General features: G+C 38.1%; 1 protein-coding gene across 1 annotated transcript in view; it reads left to right on the plus strand.

Moving 5' to 3' along the window:
• Window positions 1-21,317, plus strand: part of ADAM7 (ADAM metallopeptidase domain 7) — a 37,341-nt gene extending 16,024 nt beyond the window's left edge. The window contains exons 8-23 of the mRNA XM_053578634.1: window positions 875-946; window positions 2,302-2,471; window positions 3,440-3,524; window positions 5,418-5,548; window positions 7,473-7,647; window positions 8,954-9,043; window positions 10,418-10,613; window positions 11,015-11,117; window positions 12,105-12,300; window positions 14,091-14,171; window positions 15,351-15,423; window positions 16,180-16,285; window positions 16,852-16,951; window positions 18,669-18,734; window positions 19,961-20,017; window positions 21,250-21,317. Coding sequence (XP_053434609.1) covers window positions 875-946; window positions 2,302-2,471; window positions 3,440-3,524; window positions 5,418-5,548; window positions 7,473-7,647; window positions 8,954-9,043; window positions 10,418-10,613; window positions 11,015-11,117; window positions 12,105-12,300; window positions 14,091-14,171; window positions 15,351-15,423; window positions 16,180-16,285; window positions 16,852-16,951; window positions 18,669-18,734; window positions 19,961-20,017; window positions 21,250-21,294 — 1,746 coding nt within the window. The 3' untranslated portion in view covers window positions 21,295-21,317. The remainder of the gene's footprint in view (window positions 1-874; window positions 947-2,301; window positions 2,472-3,439; window positions 3,525-5,417; window positions 5,549-7,472; window positions 7,648-8,953; window positions 9,044-10,417; window positions 10,614-11,014; window positions 11,118-12,104; window positions 12,301-14,090; window positions 14,172-15,350; window positions 15,424-16,179; window positions 16,286-16,851; window positions 16,952-18,668; window positions 18,735-19,960; window positions 20,018-21,249) is intronic.
• The last annotated feature ends 285 nt before the right edge of the window (window positions 21,318-21,602 follow it).

A 21,602-nucleotide genomic window follows, 5' to 3' on the forward strand; every position in this document is an offset into this window, starting at 1 on the left:
CTAAATTGATAATGGATAACAAGGTTCTGATAGTAGAAGAGGAAGTCAGTTGGAAGAAGAAAACAAAAGTCAGAATAGGCTGGAATGGGAAAGTGACAGACCCCGTTTCCTGAGACTCTTCAGCATAGCTCTGGCCCCAGAGTGTTTTTTAATTAATTATTTCTTAGTTTGTGATACCATAGACCCAGAAGACATGATAAAGTTGTTGTTGTTTGCAATGCAACGATTACTATGGACCTTTGATAGGTGGTGTTTCGTCAATATGATAAAAATGGATTCCAAAGAACACTAATCCATTGGTTTAATAAATAATGTAACATAATGTCATGTGAAAAGGGGACAAAGTTAGAAAGAAAAACTTAAAAGGGGAAAAAAAAACACTTAAAAGGGGGTGGTGCTGGCCCCATATACGGAGGGTGGCGGATTCAAACCCGGCCCTGGCCAAACTGCAACAAAAAAATAGCCGGGTGTTGTGGTGGGCACCTGTAGTCCCAGCTGCTCAGGAGGCTGAAGCAAGAGAATCGCCTAAGGCCAGGAGTTGGAGGTTGCTGTGAGCTGTATGATGCCATGGCACTCTACCGAGGGCGATAAAGCGAGACTCTGTCTCTACAAAAACAAACAAGCAAACAAACAAACAAAAAAAACAACTTAAAAGGTTGCTAAGCCAAAGCATGTCTTTATAAACAGCTGTATTTAGTACTGTTTCATATCAAAAATTTATTTCTGTATACGCTGCCTGGTTTTAGCTGACTGGAAAGAGGCCTCTTTACCAATGATCTTTTTGCTTTGTAATATCTCATAATGGGTGAAGTATTTGGTTGAGCTTTTATTTAACTCTTACTAATCAATGTTGATATGATGTTTCTATTCCCAGTATCGCAGGAATAGTCATCCTCACAATAAACTAAGGAGCCGAATTTGGGGAATGGTCAATTTTGTCAACATGGTAAGGTTTAATATAGTTTTGAATCAAGCTGAAAAATGCAAATCCAACAAATCTTGTAGGACAGATCTCTGTTGGCCTGTTGTAGTTCCTCTGATATGAAGCAGTCCAAACCTCAAAACTTTACCAAGCAGACTAATTAGCAAAAATGCATTGAAAAAAATAATAGCACCCAACCACAGCTCTTGTTTTCAGTTTTCTAAGTAAATGCCATTTAATATTTAAATAGGTTTCAAATACTGATCTGTAATCAAAAATTTTATGAAACAATGTATAAAGAATTTGAAAACCAATCACTGTCTAGGGGTGTCCGACCATTTTTTTTTTTCTCTGCCACATTGCAAAAATAATAGTCATCTTTGGAGATACGTGTTAAATACACAAACAATAACGAAAGCCGGTTAGTGAAAAACAAGGTCTGTGTATAATTTTCATAATACCTATTACCACAGAGAAGCAAAAAAGTCCTTAGAAAGTCGCATATAGTCAGCTGGAGGGTGCAGGTTGCAAACATTTACCCCTGAAAGTCTCACTGCTGTAAATCACTGCTCTGTGTGTGACTTTGTATAGCAGAAGTCTCCATTTTGCACAGAAACTGGGCTATTTCAGTAAAATACATTAAAATGATTTGCTTGTGTAAATTATGATGAATTGTAACCCTTAATGTTTCCATTTGCACTTGAGTCCAGTTTTATGAATGTTAAGTCCACCCATGAATAGAGACGGTCCACTAAGCCAGGTTATGGTCATTTTGGAAGACCTGATCTATAAAGTTTGTCTCACATTAAGATGGGGGCCTACAGGAACAAGGATGGGTGTCAGAGTGTAGATATGAAGTCATGGTTTGACTAGATGTCTAACTTTGTAAGGAGCCTAGTTCTTAAGCAGCCAAGGTAAGTTTTTGAAAACTAACACCAGCTTTCTAACCTGACCCAGAACCAATGCTTGGTCTGAAGTAGACAGACAAATAAAGAACAGCCATTCACAATGTACCCCTGTTAGTGAATTCACCCTTTCGGGCCAGTTATAGCCTAGGAACCTTAACATATCTTACCTCTAAACACATCCTGGGACCCGTGCCTGTTAGACTTATCATAGTTCAAAGACAATCAGACCCTTCTGGTCAAGTTTCATTGTTCTACAGTCAATGAGATTGTTGACTGTAAACAACAATCTCATTGTTCAAATTCACCCAGTATTCTGGGCAATTTCATTTGCATATGTCCATTTGTAACACAAAGACTTATGTACCACACAAGTGAAAATTGCTATTTTTTTAAGAAAAGTAAAGGAATGTAGTCATGATTACAGATCTTTGCAACAACACAATATGTGAAAATAATTTCTTCTTTGAACAGATTTATAAAACCTTGAACATTCACGTGACACTGGTTGGCATAGAAGTGTGGACAAACGGGGATAAAATAGTACAACATTCAAATATAGAAACCACCTTACTGCGTTTTTCAACTTGGCAAGAAACATTCCTTAAACCGAGGAAGAATTTTGATCATGTTTTCTTACTCAGGTATGTGGCAATTCTGTTTTCTACATACTTTAGATGGATTATTAAAAAAAAAACAACGAAATAAATGAACAACAAAAACCTTTCAAAGCAACTGACTTTGGGATAGTACGTAGGGACAAAAAGTATTTCTTACTTCACAGAAAATGTCCAAGTAGACTATTTAATGATCTTTCTTTTAATATTGATTAATACTAAAAGGGAAAAATCTGATATATTCATATTCCTTGGCAGGGTTGAAAATACCATAGGTAAGCAAAATATTTTTAGAATCCATTTACATTACTTACCAACGTCCAATGCTAACTTCCCTCACCCTGCGCTATGCCATTCCAATGTTCCACCTGCTCTTCTGGGAAAACACCTTGTTCTGTGGCATTTTTCCTCATCAGTATGTTTCCATACAGCAACCAGCCCTTCAAGACCATATTCTACACGACACAAGTGGACAGACAATCTGATAAGTGAAACCTGCCATAGCTTTAATATTGCTGAGTAAAAGTGTGAATTCTTCTACACTGTTCAATCATTACTTCCTTCAAAAGGGAGGCTATTTTATCATTTTTATTAATCAAACTATGTAGCACAGGACTTAGCCCAAAGGATAAGTATTTAAGTATCAGTATTTGTAAGTATTTATGAACTTAATCCTACCTTATATTTCATGTAGCCCTGTTATCCTAAGGAATGCTAACTTGTAGGAGAACTACTCAGGAATGAGCACATGTTCCACCATCTCTTCTAATACCCTTAAAGTTACTATATCAGAGTGGTACCTACTTTACCTGCTTTATTTACCTATAGCATGTATCGATATTTCTCCTAATGTTGGCAAACACAGCTTACTAATCTTCTTTCCAGTATTATATAGATGTTAACTTTCAGTCTGAATTTAGAAACACAAAGCTTTGAACACCTGCAGTCAGAAGTCAAGGGTAACTCTGAATTGTGTTTTTGCATCTTGTTCATAGCGGCAAGTGGCTCTACACCAATGCACAAGGAATTTCTTACCCAGGGGGAATGTGCCTGCCCTATCGTTCCTCCAGTGTCATTAAGGTGGGCTATGTTTTATTATGTTACGTTACTTAATCAAAAAGCTTGAATTTCTGTAGTGTTCTGTGTCCCATGGAAAGAGACTATCTGTGCCTTACGTCATTTATTCTCACCAAGATATGTCACCAACAGACATATATATTTATTTTATGCTTTATTTATTAAAGAAGAAGAGAAATATTTTCTTAAAGAGCGTAGACAAATAATGAAGGTAAACCAGTGTAGTTCAGACTTTTTTTTTTATCCATACATTTCCTTCTCTTTTTTTATTATTAAACCATAGCTGTGTACATTAATGCGATCATGGGGCACCCTACACTGGTTTTATAGACCGCTTGACACATTTTATGGTTCAGACTTTAAAAGGCTATCGTAGACAGTTTAACATGCAATGGTGAGAAAAGCTCTTTTGCATATTAAATGTGGCTATTTATGAGGACAGATAATGTACACAAAATTTATGGGTAATTTAGCCAGTGTAGGTAATTGTTCTTATACTAATAATGAAGTTCATAAATCACTTAACATATCATATTAAGACGTCTTTGCGATTCATTTTGAGAAAGTATAACATCTATACACTGCTGACTCATTTATCTGATCCTTTGCAAAGTCTCTAAACTCCTAGTAACTAATGTCCAAGTAACCCTTTCTGAGAGGTTCTTGAAATCATGATGGTTTGTCTTTATTTACTTTATGTCTCTGCCTGGTTGTTACCATGTCCAGTCCAGTCTAGTTAAAAACCTAAACCTTAAGTGCTTGCACTTACTTAAATGACTACATGACTTATTTATTTCATAGATATTTTTATGTTATAGCTTTGCCTGTGATATTTCACTAATAAAAGTTGTAGACAAGTTTGCTATTACTATTGCACCTATGATATTATAACCAGTCCAGAATACATTTTAAACTTTATATGGGTAAGATAAAATGATCAAATAAGGAATGTTTTATTAGCTATATAGTAATTTGGTGACCACGCCTCTTTGGAAATTTATTTTTTATTAATATAAAGATTCAAATATGAAATAGTGCTATGAACCAACACACTCTATAGATTTTTTTATATCTACCTTTTAGTTTTTCCTAGTAATAGAAACTCCTCAAGATTATGTCGCATTAAACTATAAATTGAAAATAAGAACCTCATATGTTTTTCTTTTTAGCATAAAGAAGACAATAAATAATTTTTATTATATTATATAGGACATTTGGGTTAGTCCATTCAGCTGCTATAACAAAACACTATATACTGGGTTTTAGCAAATAAACAACAGAAATTTATTTCACGTAGTTCTAGAGGTTGGGAAGTTCAAGATCAAAGCACCAGTAGCTTTGGCATCTGGTGAAGACTTACTTTCTAAGTCATACTTGGTGACTTCTGTCTGTGTTCTCACACGGTAGAAAGGGAGAAGAATCTCATGTAAGCGCCTCTTATAAGGGCACTAACCCTATTTATGAGATCTGTGCCCCTGTGAAGTAATTACCTCCCAAAGGCCTTACCTTTCAATGCTACCACCTTAGGGTTAGAACTTCAACAAGGGATTTGGGGAAAGACACAAACATTCTGACTATCATATCATTAGTTACTAGTTCTTAGCTATTTGTAAGAATGAGTTTCTGTAAATCCAACAATGACTAATACTGTCCCTAAAAAGCAAATTTCCAAGTGTCAGAGCTGGAGATACTTAAAAGGTCATTTTCCCAGCCTCCTCATTTAATTAAAGATGCTGAGGTGTAGAGGAGGGAGGTAACTAAGTCCAGGACCTCTCAAAAAGGTACTAGTTGATTAGGAGCTAGAAACTGGGCCTTTCATCTGCTCGTTTGAAGTACTGTATGCTACACTGTGCTATCATTGATAAGTCTCTAATGCACATATTCTGCTTACCTCAGGATCTCTTACCTGACATAAATATAGTTGCAAACAGAATGGCACATCAGCTGGGACATAACCTTGGGATGCAGCATGACAAGTTTCCATGCACCTGTCCTTTTGGCAAATGTGTGATGGATACCAGTGGAAGGTGAAGTTCAAACAACATGGAGAATACATTTAAATACTTTGGGAGTACCTTTCGGTTCAAATTCCATCATTTTAGGATATATTTTTATTTTGTAGAATTTCCCGGAAGGTCTATTACAAAACTAGATATGACCAGGTGTTTCCCTTTGGGTCCTAAATCTTATTAACTATGGTATGTCTCTCTGTAGTGATACAGTGAGAGAAATTCTAAAACTCCATCTGGGAAAATCACAAAAGTTAACTATGAAAGTAAATAAAAGAAAACAAAACAAAAACAAAGAAAGAAACAAAAAGAATAAGTAACTGGAAAAGGAAAAAAAAGGTACAGTTTGACCACGTGATAACAATGTGTAGCAAGGCTCTTAGGGAGAATAGACTCAGGATGGCTTGTTTGGTCATGGTTGCTATAAACTATAACATCCTTTGTACGTTACTCAAACATTATTTCTAACTTTTTTTTTTTTTTTTTTGCAGTTCTTAGCCGGGGCTGGGTTTGAACCCGCCACTTCCGGCATATGGGGCCGGTGCCCTACTCCGTTGAGCCACAGGTGCTACCCACATTATTTCTAACTTTTTAATCCTATCTAGTCACATACAAATTCTGACATTTCCATTATTTCCCCCATTGTTTTGTTTTGTTTTCTCCTTAGTATTTATTATTACCTAAAATATTCTTCTGTGTTGTTTGTATTTAGCTTAGTTTCGAGACAGAGTCTCACTTTGTGGCCCTGGGTAGAGTGCCATGGTGTCACAGCTCACAGCAACCTCTAGCTCTTGGTCTTAGGCGATTCTCTTGCCTCAGCCTCCCAAGTAGCTGAGACTATAGGCACCTGCCACAATGCCGAACTATTTTTTTGTTGTTGCAGTTTGGCCGAGGCTGGGTTTGAACCCGCCACCCTGGGTTTATGGGGCCAGCGCCCTACTCACTGAGCCACAGGTGCTGCCCTATTTAGCCTATTTATGACCTTGCTTTATCAGCAGAATATAAGCTCCATGAGGTTAGAGGATTTTGTCTCTTTTAGTCACTATTAATATCATTATTGTTCTAGAAAAGCCCCATGTTACAGAATAAATAAATGTCCTGACTTTCTCATTGTACTGTGAACTGCCCCGCAGTCAGTCCAGAGTCCTGCCCATCTTTGAACCCCTTCACTATGGGCAGGGGCAGTGCATTGCGTATAGTAAGAAAATACTGATAACCATTGCTTCCGCATAGTGATTAAATGAAGTAAGGCAGTTAACACACCCAAATACAGTGGCTAGCATAGAGTAAGAGCTCAATAACTAATACTTAATTTTATGTCATTGCAAACATAATTAGCAGTATTTTGCAGAGTCCCACCATCCCAATATAGTCATCGAGATTCTAAAAGTCCTTCTGTCTTTAATTGTTATGCCAATAATAAAAGTCAAGGGAGTCAAAACAAAGGAAGATGAAAGGGAGGTGAATTTCAGTTTAAGATTTATGTGATGTAAACAGTTTGTTTCAAAAACATATTTATAGAAGACTACCGTACCAAGCACTGCATTAACTAGAGGGTTTTTTGTTTGTTTGTTTGTTTGTTTCTTAAGAACTGAACATTCTACAGCCCTTGCTCTGAGAAGTTTGCACTCTTGCAGAGATGCTGAACAAGTGTATACAGATTATTTTGAAAAGTACTTGGGAAGAGCAGGCCTAGACAACCAGCCTTAACTGTGAGCTTCAGAAAGGATTTGCTGGATGATGTATAGTCTGAGTATTTTCACTAAAAATAGCACCTGTTAGCTGTGTTTGGAGATGTTTTTAACAATAAAGACCCCAGTTCCACCTCTGCTCTAAGAGTGAATATTTCTATACGGTTTCGCTAATTGCTTCATAAAACTTACACAGCTGCTATACCACGATGCATCAATGTATCTTATTTTTTACCTCATCTTATCTCTAGCATTCCTGCACTAAAATTCAGTAAATGCAGCCAAAACCAATATCACCAATACCTGAAGGATTACAAGCCAGCATGTATGGGCAACATTCCATATCCTGGCAAGTTCCCTGATTTCCCATACTGCGGAAACAAGAAGTTGGATGAGGGAGAAGAGTGTGACTGTGGCCCTGTTCAGGTATTTGCAAATGAGGGTGTTAGCTTTAAATTACCAAAAACATGGGCAGCTAGAACCTATGTAGGCAGAGTTGTGGCCATTAATCAAGTCAGTATCTGTTTTCTGGGGGGTTTTTTTGTTTGTTTGTTTGGTAACTGGCCCTCTTGTAAGAAGGCTTAGACATATCCTACATCTGACCTCTCTTGCATGGTAGGAATCTGTTCTACAAAACTCATCCTAGTCAAGCACATTTTATTCAGAGCCTCAGGAGGCTAGCCTACATCACAGTGGGACAGTTTCCATTACTAGAAAACTCTCTCTTAATAGAGTAGAAACCTTTTGACTTTTCACATGTTTATTGTAGTCTTGGTCTCTAGAACATTTAGAAAAAGCTACAGAGACAAATTTGAAATTCTTAATATGCTTTTTCTCAACATAGTATTTCTTTCCAGAGCTCATCACATAGGCATGTGTTCTAGACAACTACTTCTCAAATTCCTAAGTGCATGTAAATCACCAGGGGTGTTGTTAAAATGTGGAATCGGATTCAGTGGGTGTAGAGTGGGGCTGACATTCTGTGTTCCTGACAACCTTCAAGGTTACACTGATGCTGCTGGTCTGAGGACCACCTGCTGAGGACCTCTGTTCTAGACACTGCACAATTCAAACATGTCTAAAAGGACAGAAATTAGAGGCCCAGAATCAGTGTGGGGACAGTGAGCTGTCTTTAGGTTATAAGAAATGGTCTTCAGATGTCTCAGATTAAATGCAAAGAGTATCTTAATTTCCAAAACTGACCCTCTTTGGAAGAGGAATGGTTTTGCCATTTCATTCTCACACATGAAGTATCTTACCAGACCAAACACAGACAACTTACTTTGTACTTTGTTCAAGCAAATAGGGTCCCCTGCTGTTATTTAATGATGTGCTAACAAAGACCAACCTGAAATACTTAGCACCTCCAGCAAAAGGCTAAACTCAGATCCTCAGAAGTGTATTATCTCACATCAAATTGTAGCCGGGCGAGCAGTAAGAAATCTTGAGAGAATTGAGGTCATTGGGAGAATGGAAAATCACAAGCTTTAGACTCTCTACTCTGCCAAGGAGACTTTTTGGCTATGGCACAACAAACAGCATAAGGGAATGAAACACACAAAAAAGCAAAACACCAGTTCCAAATAACGGTATTTATCTGTATACCATAGCCAAAGGTTATGCATTAATATTTAACTCTGAAAGATTACACAGCAGAACAACTGATTAACTCTTCAAATAGGAGTCAAACCACATGCCAGTTTCTGATCTTTTAATTTTTTTTTATTGCCAGGAGTGCACTAATCCTTGCTGTGATGCACACAGATGTATATTGAAGCCAGGATTTACTTGTGCAGAAGGAGAATGCTGTGAATTTTGTCAGGTAATTTTGTCCCTTTTCCTGGGAGAGGGTTTGTCTGTTTTCAGTTTAAGTGTATATCTTTAAGACAGTGTCAAAGAGCTATCTGGCCATTGCAAAACCTACACCACTAATTCCAGAATGGGGCAGAGCTTGCAAATTCCCAACAGTGGCTCTTCTGAGAGGTTCCAACATTCAAACTTTGGTCAGTGCTCTGGTCTGGAGAGTGGAAAAGATGGTGCTTTAGGAGGGAAGTCACATGACCAATGTTCCTGTATAAATCATGCCAATCTATTTAACCTCAGCTAAAAGAAAAATGGATATCTCAACAAGAGTGAGAAAGAAGGATAAGTATTGTATTGGGACTGGAAAGGGATAGAGGCTAGTAAAAAAGAAATATTCCTAGGGAAGAAAACCAGAAATCCAAGGGATTATTGATACTTCTATCACCCCACTGGGAAATGGCCGTGGCTCACACCTGTAACCCTAGCACTCTGGGAGGTTGAGGCAGGATTGCCTGAGATCGTGTCTCTAAAAAAATAATAAAAAATAGCTGGGTATTGTGGCGGGCACCTGTAGTCCCAACTACTCAGGAGGCTGAGGCAAGACAGTCACTTGAGCTTAAGAGTTTGAGGTTGCTGTGAGCTATGACTCTACAACATTCTATCCCCAGAGTGACTAAGTGGGACTCTTGTCTTAAAAAAGAAAGGAAGGAAGGAAAGAAGGAAAGAAGGAAGGAAGGAAGGAAGGATGGAAGGAAGGGAGGGAGGGAGGGAGGAAGGAAGGAAATCTGTGGCATTCTGCCCTCAGAGTTACTGAGACTCTGTCTCAAAAAAAGAGAGAGAGAGAGACTCTGTCGCAAAGGAAAAGAAGAGAAGAGAAGGGAAGGGAAGGGGGAAAGGAAAAGAAAGCAAAGCAAAGCATCACATCTGCATCTTGAAACTCATCCAGAACCCAGGACTATCAAATGCATACTGAATGGCATTTCTCTCCGGCGGGGGGAGTCTAGGTATTTTTTCCCCTTTGTGGCAATATGGTTTCTTGGGAATGGAGATTTCTCATTATAGGCAGAAGCTCCCTGTTTGTGGTTAAAACATGTACTAGATCCTTTTGGATGAGAAGAGACAAGATAAATGAGAACATCTGCCCATTTCTCCATTTTACATCTATTCCAACTCTACCTAAGGCCGTCCTAATACCATTTCAAAACATCATCTTGTCATTCCTAAAATTGCATGAAAGCCAAAACATTTACAAATAATAGCAATTCTCAGTGGAAAGGAGAAGGAAGCTATGATCCATCTTTCATACTTGTTTAAGATAAATAAAATGGGTCAACTTTCTCTGTACTGACTTAACCTTAAGCCAAGATTCAGTCTCTTTGTTTCTCTTCAACAGATTAAAAAAGCAGGGTCCACATGCAGACCAGCAAAAAATGAATGTGATTTTCCTGAAGTGTGCACCGGCCACTCCCATGAATGTCCTAAGGACCAATTCCACGTCAATGGATTTCCCTGCAAGAACGCAGAAGGCTACTGCTTCATGGGCAAATGTCCCACACGTGATGATCAGTGCTCTGACCTATTTGATGACGGTGAGGGACAATTACAGTCAATGATTAATAAAGTAATAGCCTATGTTTCTCTGCATTGTCCTGTAAGAAATAGATCAAGGTCGGAGATAATTCCATTTGTGGCATTATTCCAACATATTACCTACCACTTCTCTGGGTGTTATGTCTACTATTAATTGATTAGCTCCGTCTGTGAGCTAATGTATATTATGCATATTAAATGCATGTGATATATACTTTCATATATCTCTCCTGCTTCTAATGTATCCTCCTGAGACAATAGGATAGTTTTTCTGTTTCGCCATGACATGATATTACATGATACTGAAAATTCAATTACATTAGAAAAGTAAGATCTTTTATGATTCATGATACTCATACTCCCCTTATTTTACTTTCATCATACCATTTTATAACCCCAGGGGCCAAAGAAAGCCATGATATGTGCTACAAAATGAATAAAAAGGGAAATAAATTTGGATACTGCAAAACCCAGGAAAACCGATTCATTCCCTGCGAAGATAAGTAAGTGCCCTGTGGGAAAAAGTAAGTGGCCTCTTAAGGGGTTTTGCAAAATCAGAATAGCTCCTGTTCTGACAGCTGTTAACTTCCTTTTAGTGAGGAGATTAGGAAGAGAGGGGAGCAAAAAAAGAGAGAGCACCTTTACCTGACAGTGTTAGATGGTGTTTATTAGATTGGGGTCACAGAATACCAGGAGAAAAGGTGGGGAAGATTTAAGATGCTTAGAAAAGAAAGAGAGGAAATGAGTGGTACAAAAAATGGGGTGGGGGGACTGGAGGAAATAGGAGGAGGGAAGAAATAAGCAGAAAATGGAAAAGAACAGGGAAGGAAAGAAGTGAAGCCATGGAAGGAAGCAAGTGAGTAGGAAAACTCAGAAGTTAGATATGATTTAGAAAACATGAATGGAACCATTCTGATAGGGTTGTTAGTCACATCCTGCAAGGCTTTTTTACATGCCACAAAACAAGATTTGGACTCAAAACAAAACCCTACAGCCAAGTTCAACTTTTTCCTAAATACAATAGGTGAAAATGGACAGTCACGTAACTTCCCTGACTTTCAATTGCTCCCTGATCTGTAAAACGAGGGTTATAATCACAGCAATCTTACAGATTTATTGTCAGAATAAACTGATGTGCTCTATACAAGAAAGAATAAGAAGGAAATCTTGGTATCCTGATTAAAGCTATGCCTGGACCTTGAATTAGGAATTCAAATTGCAAATAAGAAATATTCCTCTGTAAGCTTGAATAAGCACTGATTTGTGAGAAGCACAGAGAAATCAAAAGGACATATGATAATTTTACATTCTTTACCTACTCATCTCAGTATCCAGGCACAGGACTTGGATGGTCCAGTGGTTTTCTCTGCCTTTTCAACCTGCTAGAAAACCTGCATCACGAAAATGTTACCAGACCACTTCACTTCCAGCCTTGTCTCTAAAGTTCTGTTTCTGGTCTTCAGTCTTTGAATATTCTCCCTTTTTTTAAGAGATGTCAAGTGTGGGAAGCTATACTGTGCTGGGGGACATCGTTCATCTCTCCATGGAGAAGACAAGCTCTATCACCTCAAAACCCCAAAGAAGAGTGGCTGGAATGCCACCATCAAATGCAAAACCATGTTTTTATACCACAATTCTGAAGACGTTGGCTTAGTTGCCGTTGGAACAAAATGTGGAGATGGAATGGTAAGATGAGAGCCATTTATTTATTTATTATTTTTTTTTGAGACAGAGTCTCACCATGTCGCCCTGGATAGAGTGCTGTGGCATCACAGCTCACAGCAACCTCAAACTCTTGGGCTTAAGTGATTCTCTTGCCTCAGCCTCCCAAGTAGCTGGGACTACAGGCACCCACCACAATGCCCGGCTATTTTTTGTTGTAGTTGTCATTGTTGTTTAGCAGGCCCCAGGTTTGAACCCCCCAGTGTATGTGGTCAGTGCCCTAACCACCGAGCTACAGGTGCCAAGCCAAAGCCCTTTATTTTTATTAAAACTTCTTCATTCAGCCATGTTGGATGCTATAATTGCTTCCCTGAGGGCCTATAAATAATATTTTTAGCAAATCTAAAATCTCAAAGTACACAAAAATGTAAACTGAGAAGAAAAACTAAAAATATGATAAATGTCTTATCTTACACAGGGAGGAGATAATGCTAATTTTTTTCTTAAAAATGATAGAATTTTTTAGGTTCTAATATGTCAATGTAAACTAAATTAATGTTTAGAATATAGCATATATAACTCAAAATAGAAAAATAATTGGAGACAAAAAGTAATAAATATAGTAAAAGGTAAGTTACAATATCTAATAGTAGAAATCATAAAATAAAGTGAGTAGGATTAAACATGTCACTTATTACAATAAATATAAATGGACTAAAAATTCCCAATGTAAAATTTAAAATATTTTAATTGACAGAAATAAAGAATTTTTAATTATAAGTAAAAGTAAAAATGACAGTTAAAAATGAAATGAATGGGCAGAGATAAACAGGCAAGATAAAAGCCAAAAACCCAACAATATTGTGATGGCAAAACTTACCAAAAAGAGAAAAGCTTAAAGCAAAAGTATTAAGTATAAATGAGATTTATAGCAATAAAATGTCCAGCTAGAAATTGTGATATAATTTATAGTTTACATATAGTAATTTATAGCTTTATAATATTTAGGATCATCATACCAAATCAAAAAGTAAACTTCATCAAAAATCAAGTAGAGAGGGGAGGGCAAATTCACCCCTAACAGGTATACTTTCTGGGTACACTTATAATTTTGACTCGAACGGTACAAAAACAGTATTTGTAACCAAAATATTTGTACCTTTATAATATCCTGAAATAAAAAATAAAAATTAAGTTTCTTAGAAACTGAAGAACTGTAACAAATATAATTGTAGACTGATAGACTAACATTCAAAGAGTTAATAAAGGCATAAACATTTTAATGATGAGTTTGATATAATAATGGTTGCATGTACAATACCTTCATCAAACACTTACAAAGGATTTCTCCATCCAAGAAAGATGCTACATGAGGAATTTTACAATGGAAAAAAATTACATAACTTGTAATTAAATCATATAAATCAAAATTACAATTTCACACGTAATTTACATTTCACATTGCATTACATGGAATTACAATTTCACATAAACTGTAACACATTGTAATTCATATTGGTTACTTCTTTTTTTTTTTTTTTTTAATAGAGACAGAGTCTCACTGTACCGCCCTCGGGTAGAGTGCCGTGGCGTCACACGGCTCACAGCAACCTCTAACTCTTGGGCTTACGCGATTCTCTTGCCTCAGCCTCCCGAGTAGCTGGGACTACAGGCGCCCGCCACAACGCCTGGCTATTTTTTTGTTGCAGTTTGGCCGGGGCTGGGTTTGAACCCGCCACCCTCGGCATATGGGGCCAGCGCCCTACTCACTGAGCCACAGGCGCCGCCCACATATTGGTTACTTCTTTTTCTAGGTATGCAACAATGGTGAATGTGTGAACAACGAAAAGGTCTACAATTCAACAAACTGCCACTCTCAATGTGATAAAAATGAGGTAAGATTTGACTGCTACTTAAATTAATGTCTTAGCAAATATTTAGGGCTTTCTTCCTGTTTCTATGTGTCCATGTACACGTATGTGTGTATTTTAGCTGATTTTTAAACCAAATATATATTGGGGATCCATTTTTTTTTTTTTTTCTGCTGGGCCTGGGTTTGAACCCGCCACCTCCGGCATATGGGACCGGCGCCTTACTCCTTTGAGCCACAGGCACTGCCCTGGGATCCATTTTTTTTCATGTGTCATCAATTAAATTAAATTCAGCAGCCAAATCAGATATTATTATACAGGGATATTGCCAGCACTTAAGTAAATATTTTATTAGAGAACTGATAATCTAGTGTCCAGTAATTTATGTACATATAAAGTTTAACTCTGAATTTTAAACTTGAATCTTTTGCAACATCCCTTATACTTCAGTTCGCCAATGTCCACTTTAGCTTAAACTTTAGAGAAAAACAACAAAACTTAAAACTTAAAAATCATTTTTTTTTGCTCTCAACAATGTTCAAGACTCCTAGTTACTAGTAGTTTTTATCTGTGGGTGACATCTGTCCTAAGCCTGTTTAATCGGTAACACTATATAGTCACACACACACATACACACATGCTTTTAAAATTTTCGTAATGAACTTAAAGGTGAGTACTGTTCCTATGCCCACTTTTATAGATGGAGAATCAGGCACACTGATGTGCTGCAGGAAAAGATGAAATTTAAATCCAGAAATATGACTCCAGTGTTTGTGCTCTTTGATGAATTAAACTTTACGCTACTGGTTTTTTGTTTTTTTTTCCACATCAATATTATCTTATGATTACTAAGCCTAGGGTCTGCTCTTTGGCTGTGATATATCCCACCTTAGCCAACTCTAGCAAGGGCTGTGTGTTTAGAATATAAATACTTTCTGGCAAGATAAAGCCTGCTGTCCTGTTTATCTTTGAATGTGTAGGTATCTTTCTCTTGTTTGAAGGCCTTCTTCACAGGTGATCTCTTATTTTGTTTGCTTATTTTTGTGCAGCACTGATTGTGATGGGCAGTTTAGTTGACTAATCCATAGAAAGGATTGTGTGTGCATGTTTATGTGTGTTTGCAGTAGAGCTAGCCAAGTGCCAAGTGAGCTACCAGAACACAACGTGCGCCACTCATTTGATGCAATATGACTGTTCTTCCAGGTGGATGACCACGAGTGCCAGTGTGAGGAAGAGCAGACACCTGTGGACTGGGAAGAAACCTTTAACGTTACCAGTGAGCATCCTAGAATATAATCTTACAAATAACAAAAGCTTACCTAGGGAGAACATGTTTGCTTCTCATTTTCCAAATCTTCTGCATATTTGTAGCATTTCTGTACAAATTCATATGGCCTTTTCATTGTTCTTCGTGTTTGGATACCCACACTGAATTTACTAAAACTGCCTTTTCGAGGTAACGTATTCTCTTTTCACTAAATTGTGCCTGGACCGTCTAAGAATCCCCAACATAACAAGGATTAATAACTGAAGCTCAGACTTTTCCTGGTGATCATGGTTCCTTTAAATATAATGGCGTGTTGGGTGGAGTGTTAGTTAATTGCTAATAAAAATGATATTTTTTATAATGTTTTGGCTTTATGTAAAAATAAGAGGAGAGGAGAATTAAAGTCCTTTAGTAAGGAAGAAGCAGGAATCGTCACAGCTCCACTGAGTCTTAATAATTCACTGTTTTCGGGCGGCGCCTGTGGCTCAGTGAGCAGGGCGCCAGCCCCATATGCCGAGGGTGGCGGGTTCAAACCCAGCCCCGGCCAAACTGCAACAAAAAAATAGCCGGGTGTTGTGGCGGGCGCCTGTAGTCCCAGCTACTTGGGAGGCTGAGGCAAGAGAATCGCTTAAGCCCAGGAGTTGGAGGTTGCTGTGAGCTGTGTGAGGCCACGGCACTCTACCGAGGGCCATAAAGTGAGACTCTGTCTCTACAAAAAAAAAAAATAATAATAATTCACTGTTTTCATGTTTTTCAATGTTGCAGATATCGTCATCTTGGTGACTGTGCTTGTTCTGGTTTTTATCGGTGTTGGAATCGTCACATTATTAATTCGGTACCAAAAATGTATTAGGTTGAAGCAAATTCAAAGGTATGTCTGCATTTTATATGGGTTTAAATGGACCGTTACCAAGAATACAGTACAACCTCCATAACTGATCACCTCCCTGCATTGACCACCTCCTTAAATTAACCTAATTTTCATAGGCCGGACGTGTACCACACATACATATCAGCACAGGAGGCCTAGTTCCTTGTGTCAACCACCTGCACGCCCACGCGTCGTCCAGTTTGTTACAGCCCCTTGGGTGGTCAGAGCTTGTACTGTGTTTAACCTTTGTGGCCACAGAGAGCACTTGATTGGGGAATGGTATGAGCCTTTGAATGAAGAAGGTCTGGTAAGAATGGTAGTAAATCAAGTTTTTACATTCTTACTTATCCAAAGGCTTATCCTAGTGATTCTCAAACTTGGTGTACTTCGAAATCACCTTGGGATCTTTCAAAGAAAAAACTGCTGAGATGAGTTGAAGAGATGATGATTTCATTGTCATAGGGTCTGACCTCAGCATCAATGTCTCAACAGTCTTGCAGGTGATTTCACTTTAGCCCCAAGTTTATCCCAGAGCTTGTGTCATGGTTAAATTTTCTTCTTGGCAGCCCACCTAGAGAAATGCTGGGAGTGGAGAATAAAGGATACTTTGGTGATGAGAAACAGATACGGACGGAGCCAATCTTGCCAGATAGTCATCCCCTGTCTGTAAGAAACTTTCATTTGCAATAGTTAGTTAATTGATTTTTTAAGAAATAGCTATGTGTGCATTTAAAGTGGAACTAACCCTGGGCTAAGTGAGGTAGGAGATTCAGGGTAGGAATTTATTTATTTTTATTTTTTTTTATTAGATCTTAACTGTGTACGTGACTGCATTTATGGGGTACAATGGGCTGATTTTATATACAATTTGGAATGTGTACATCAAACTGGTCAACATAGCTTTCACCTCACTTATTTAATTGTTGTGTCAAGACATTTATACTCTACTCTTCATAGATCTGACATGTACCCTTGCAATATGCACCATAGGTGAGATCCCACTGATTACCCTCCCATGGTGCTGTTAAGGATCCTGTTAAAGAGAGGAAGGGAAAGAGGGCAGGAATCACAAATATGTAAAGACGCAATTTGGAGGAAAAATATATTAGTTAAGTAAAATATTAATTTTGTGCTATTAAAAAATTATACATATAAACCATATTCTGGGACATTGAACAAGTTTTAATGAAGATAAAAGAATTACAGTCATACCTATGACTCTGAACAAAATAGGTTCTCATAAGAAAATTGTTTTAGAAATTTGTAACAAGAAGATATGGGGAAAGTCCCCTGTTGGAAATTAGATAACAAAGGATGTCTATACCAGGATATATTTTAAACACAAATTATGGAGGAAAGTTTGGGACCTCAAATATCTTATTAGAGCATTTGTATTATTTAGGATATAATTATATAAATAATAATTTAGCTGATGCTTGTTTGACACAGTCACCCATCAAAGTCCAGTCCCTACCAAAATTAAGGTTTGGAGAAAGTCTATCTTTGGCATTCTTTCCCTGTTACCTTAATGATACTTGTTTTTCCCCTGCTCTGGCACCAGTGCTGTCCCCAGGTCCTGCTTCCTCTAGATCCCGCTTTCTAGTTATAATAGTGTTTACCTGGGCTGAGCACGTTGACTCACTCAGCTAATCCTAGCCACTCGGGAGGCTGAGGCAGAAGGATCACTTGAGGCCAAGAGCTCGAGGCTGCAGTGAGCTAGGATTGCACCACTGCCCTCTAGCCTGAGCGACAGTGCAAGATCTCACCTCTTAGTAAATGTGGAATGTAAATGTCTTAGCACAATAACTAAGAAAATGCCAGGAAGGCTATGTTAACCGGTGTGATGAAAATGTGTCAAATGGTCTATGAAACTAGTGTATGGTGCCCCATGATCACATTAATGTACACAGCTATGATTTAATAATAAAAAAATAAGAAATGGTTAAAAATATCTATAAGAGAGTTATCAGAAAGCACTTCAAAAAGGGTAACCTCAGTCAGGTATATCTTTATTTTAATAGGAAGTTTTGGAGGTTCTCAAAGACCTTCAAAATGCGAAGGAATGTAGCTGGTTGTGAAACTTCAGACTTTTGGATGATTGGAGATACTGAGATTTGGAAGCTAACAGACCTGGCTTGTGCTACTCATAACGCATGTGAAGAACCCCCCACTCCTTTCTCACGTGTGTTTGCTTTATGGACAGATCCTTACATAGACTCGACTTTTGCAAAGTAACAATCTAGGGAAGAATATTGCATCCTTGTCTTTTAGATTGATACATGTATTAGGAATATATTCTAGGGATAGCTGGAAAACTTATTCTGTGGGCTAATAATCAGACTTCAATACTAAACTCAGATTAACAGTTATCTCTTTTCACTAGCAGAAAACCACTGAGCCCTTGGAGAACCTTCCGACCAATTTTTCAAGTCCTCACTACATCACACTGGTATGTCCTTGTACCCGTTCCTGGTTGGGATAATCTGGGTCCATTTCAATGATAACTTTGATGCCGCTTCACCATTTATTGGTTCCTTAATGAGCCCTAATAATATAACAGAGCTTTCCTATTTGAGGTGGAAATAGGATGATCTGGTTTACGGACTTACTTTTTTAGCAGAGTGGGGGTTGGGGTGAGAAAAGTGAGGTGAGCCATGCAAATTCTGGGACAGACTCTGTCTTGTTGTAAAATGTTGGCATCATGTTCATCATGATACGCGTGTTTTCTTATGAATCAATTTCAAACCTTTCAAACTAACCTGCAAACATATTATTCATGGTGGTCACTGAGTTTATCTTCACTCCATAAATTCTCCTCCTGAATTGAATGCCTCACTCACCTCACCCTAGCCTCAGTTCTGAGGGGTAAAGACACAAAGATAATTTCCAATAAGGTCTTGACTAGCCTGAGGACCCTCCACTAGACCCCACAGTTAACCGACATGGTACGATCCCTGCATCGGTATTTATGAAAGAGGAACAAAGTAGCCAAATTACCACAGAAAAAACATTAAAGACTGAGCCAAAACCAAAGACCCATGATCGGATCTCTAGTCATCAACAAAATTACTTGGGTCTCTAAATCTGCATTGTCAAGTTCACACAGAGGAACACTTCTTACTCAGAGCCAGGTGCTGAGTGCACTGAGATTCTCAACTCCATTTTTAAAAAATTAGCAATTTTCATCAAGCTTTCTTTAGGAATGACCAAAAGGCTATGATTAGTTTTCAGTCTGTAATTCCACAAAACCCTCAGATCACACAAAAAGATCTTAGAATGTGAAGCACAGTAGAGATGTTGCCAAATGAACAAACTTCCCTATTTCCATTGACCCCCTTGTGGTCCATTTAAACAAATCTGTTTTGCTGGGATTCCAATAGAGATATTATCGGAATGAAAGCTCTAATGCTTTAAAAATATTTAAGGTCTCATACCTAATAAATTCTAGGAAAGCTTTACAAGTTTTACAAGGAAAATTTCGCTTAACCAAAACTCTCCACTCCCTCCTACCCCCACTCCAGTCCCCTACAATCCTATAGTAATCTATAACCCGTCTTAGATTTTTCATGGAGCAAAAAGCGATAGTCTATGTGTGTGTGTGTGTGAACGTGCATGTCTGTGTGCATGTGTAGTATCGGGTGCAGTTTCTGATAGAACAAACTTTGTTTATTACAGAAACCTACAAGTAAAGATTCAAGAAGAATCACAGACCCCAATCAAAGCACCGATGTGGTAGGTTCCCGTGACAGTTAGTGCCTTTGTTTATTTTTTAAATGCTGACATATTTGGGGGTTCTTCACCTACTCATTGACTGGGGATAGCCTCTGTACTTATCAAAAGAATATAAGGGTTGGGCGGTGCCTATGGCTCAAGGAGTAGGGCACTGGCCCCATATACCAGGGGTGGCGGTTTCAAGCCCAGCCCCAGCCAAAACTGCAAAAAAAAAAAAAAAAGAATACTAGGGTTAAAAGTGTTTTCACTGATATGCTAAAATTTCCAACAGATAATTCTGCGAGTGTGTTTTAGTCCAAGAGTCTTAAACGTGGTCAAAGGAGCCAGCTAACTCAATAGTACCAGAGTGATGTTATCTTTTAGAAATAACAAAAACATCACTTTCCTCTCAGACTGCTCCTGGCCAGAGAAACATACCCCCTGGCTTTCTTCGGGTACTTGATAGGACATAATAGTGTTGGTAATCACAGAAAAGGGACCGTTTTCTCTGTGACTGCTTCACCAAAGCTTTTACTTACCAAATCCGTAAGAGTGAAGAATGACTTCACGTTTGAATAACTATGTCCCTATTGGAAAATGTACCCCAAAACTTTGACTTATGTTAAAGAGAGGCAGCGTGAGTCCTGTTTGGCTACATTTTTGAGTTTTTATGTTCATTCCTTCCTTCAGTCATTTTTATTGCGTTTCTACAGTTGACCAAGTAATGGGTTTGTATGAAGTTCTGGTAAAAAAATCTTGCCCAATATAGATACAATGTCTCTTCTGGGTCAGATGAAGCAGGACATTTTGCAAAGATCCTTCTATTCCACAATGACAATCTGTCCCATAGAGGGTAGAGACACTCCTGGGTGTAAGCAAAGGGTTTGGCATCCTGTAGTGGAAAACAAAATTATTTCGTTTCCATGATATCCCTATTTATTGTATAACTGCTTCATTAGCATGGCTAGGGAAATCTACCCTGTTTTCCCGAAAATAAGACATCCTCTGAAAATAAGACCTACTCACAGGAAAGATAAGATGTCCCCTGAAAATAAGACCTAGCGCATCTTTGGGAGCACCCCTGAAAATAAGACACTATCTTGTTTTCGGGGAAACGGGGTAGAAAGGGGTGAATACAGTACAGCAGAATCCAGAAAAGTTACTCTAATGAATAGATATAAAGGAGGAGCTGAAATACACGTTTATAGATTTTATAGAATACAATTGATTTTTAACCATCTGTTTCTATCTAGAACTTGAAATTGGATATCCAAAGTGGCTGTGCGAGGCTAGGTTGAGGAGTCTGGATGCAAGATCTTCCTATCCATCCCTAGCTATTTGCTAAACCAATTTCTGGTGGGGATTTTGAGTGTTCTTTATCCACCCAGAAACAAATTCTTTCCATTAATAGTCACTTGCAGAATTCACAACCTGTAGCATACACATACACTATAGGAAAAAAATTCTTATAATTTTTCAAATGCTCTTTAGCTTATTCTAAAGGTAAACAGTCTCGTTGCTCTAGTACTTTGCCTACAAAACATGACTCTCGTTTCTTTTAAAAGACTCAAAACTTTGAGGATGGGAACTTACAATTTAAGAAACA

This window comes from Nycticebus coucang, chromosome 24, assembly GCF_027406575.1.
Source record: "Nycticebus coucang isolate mNycCou1 chromosome 24, mNycCou1.pri, whole genome shotgun sequence".
NCBI classification, from domain to species: Eukaryota; Metazoa; Chordata; class Mammalia; order Primates; family Lorisidae; genus Nycticebus; species Nycticebus coucang.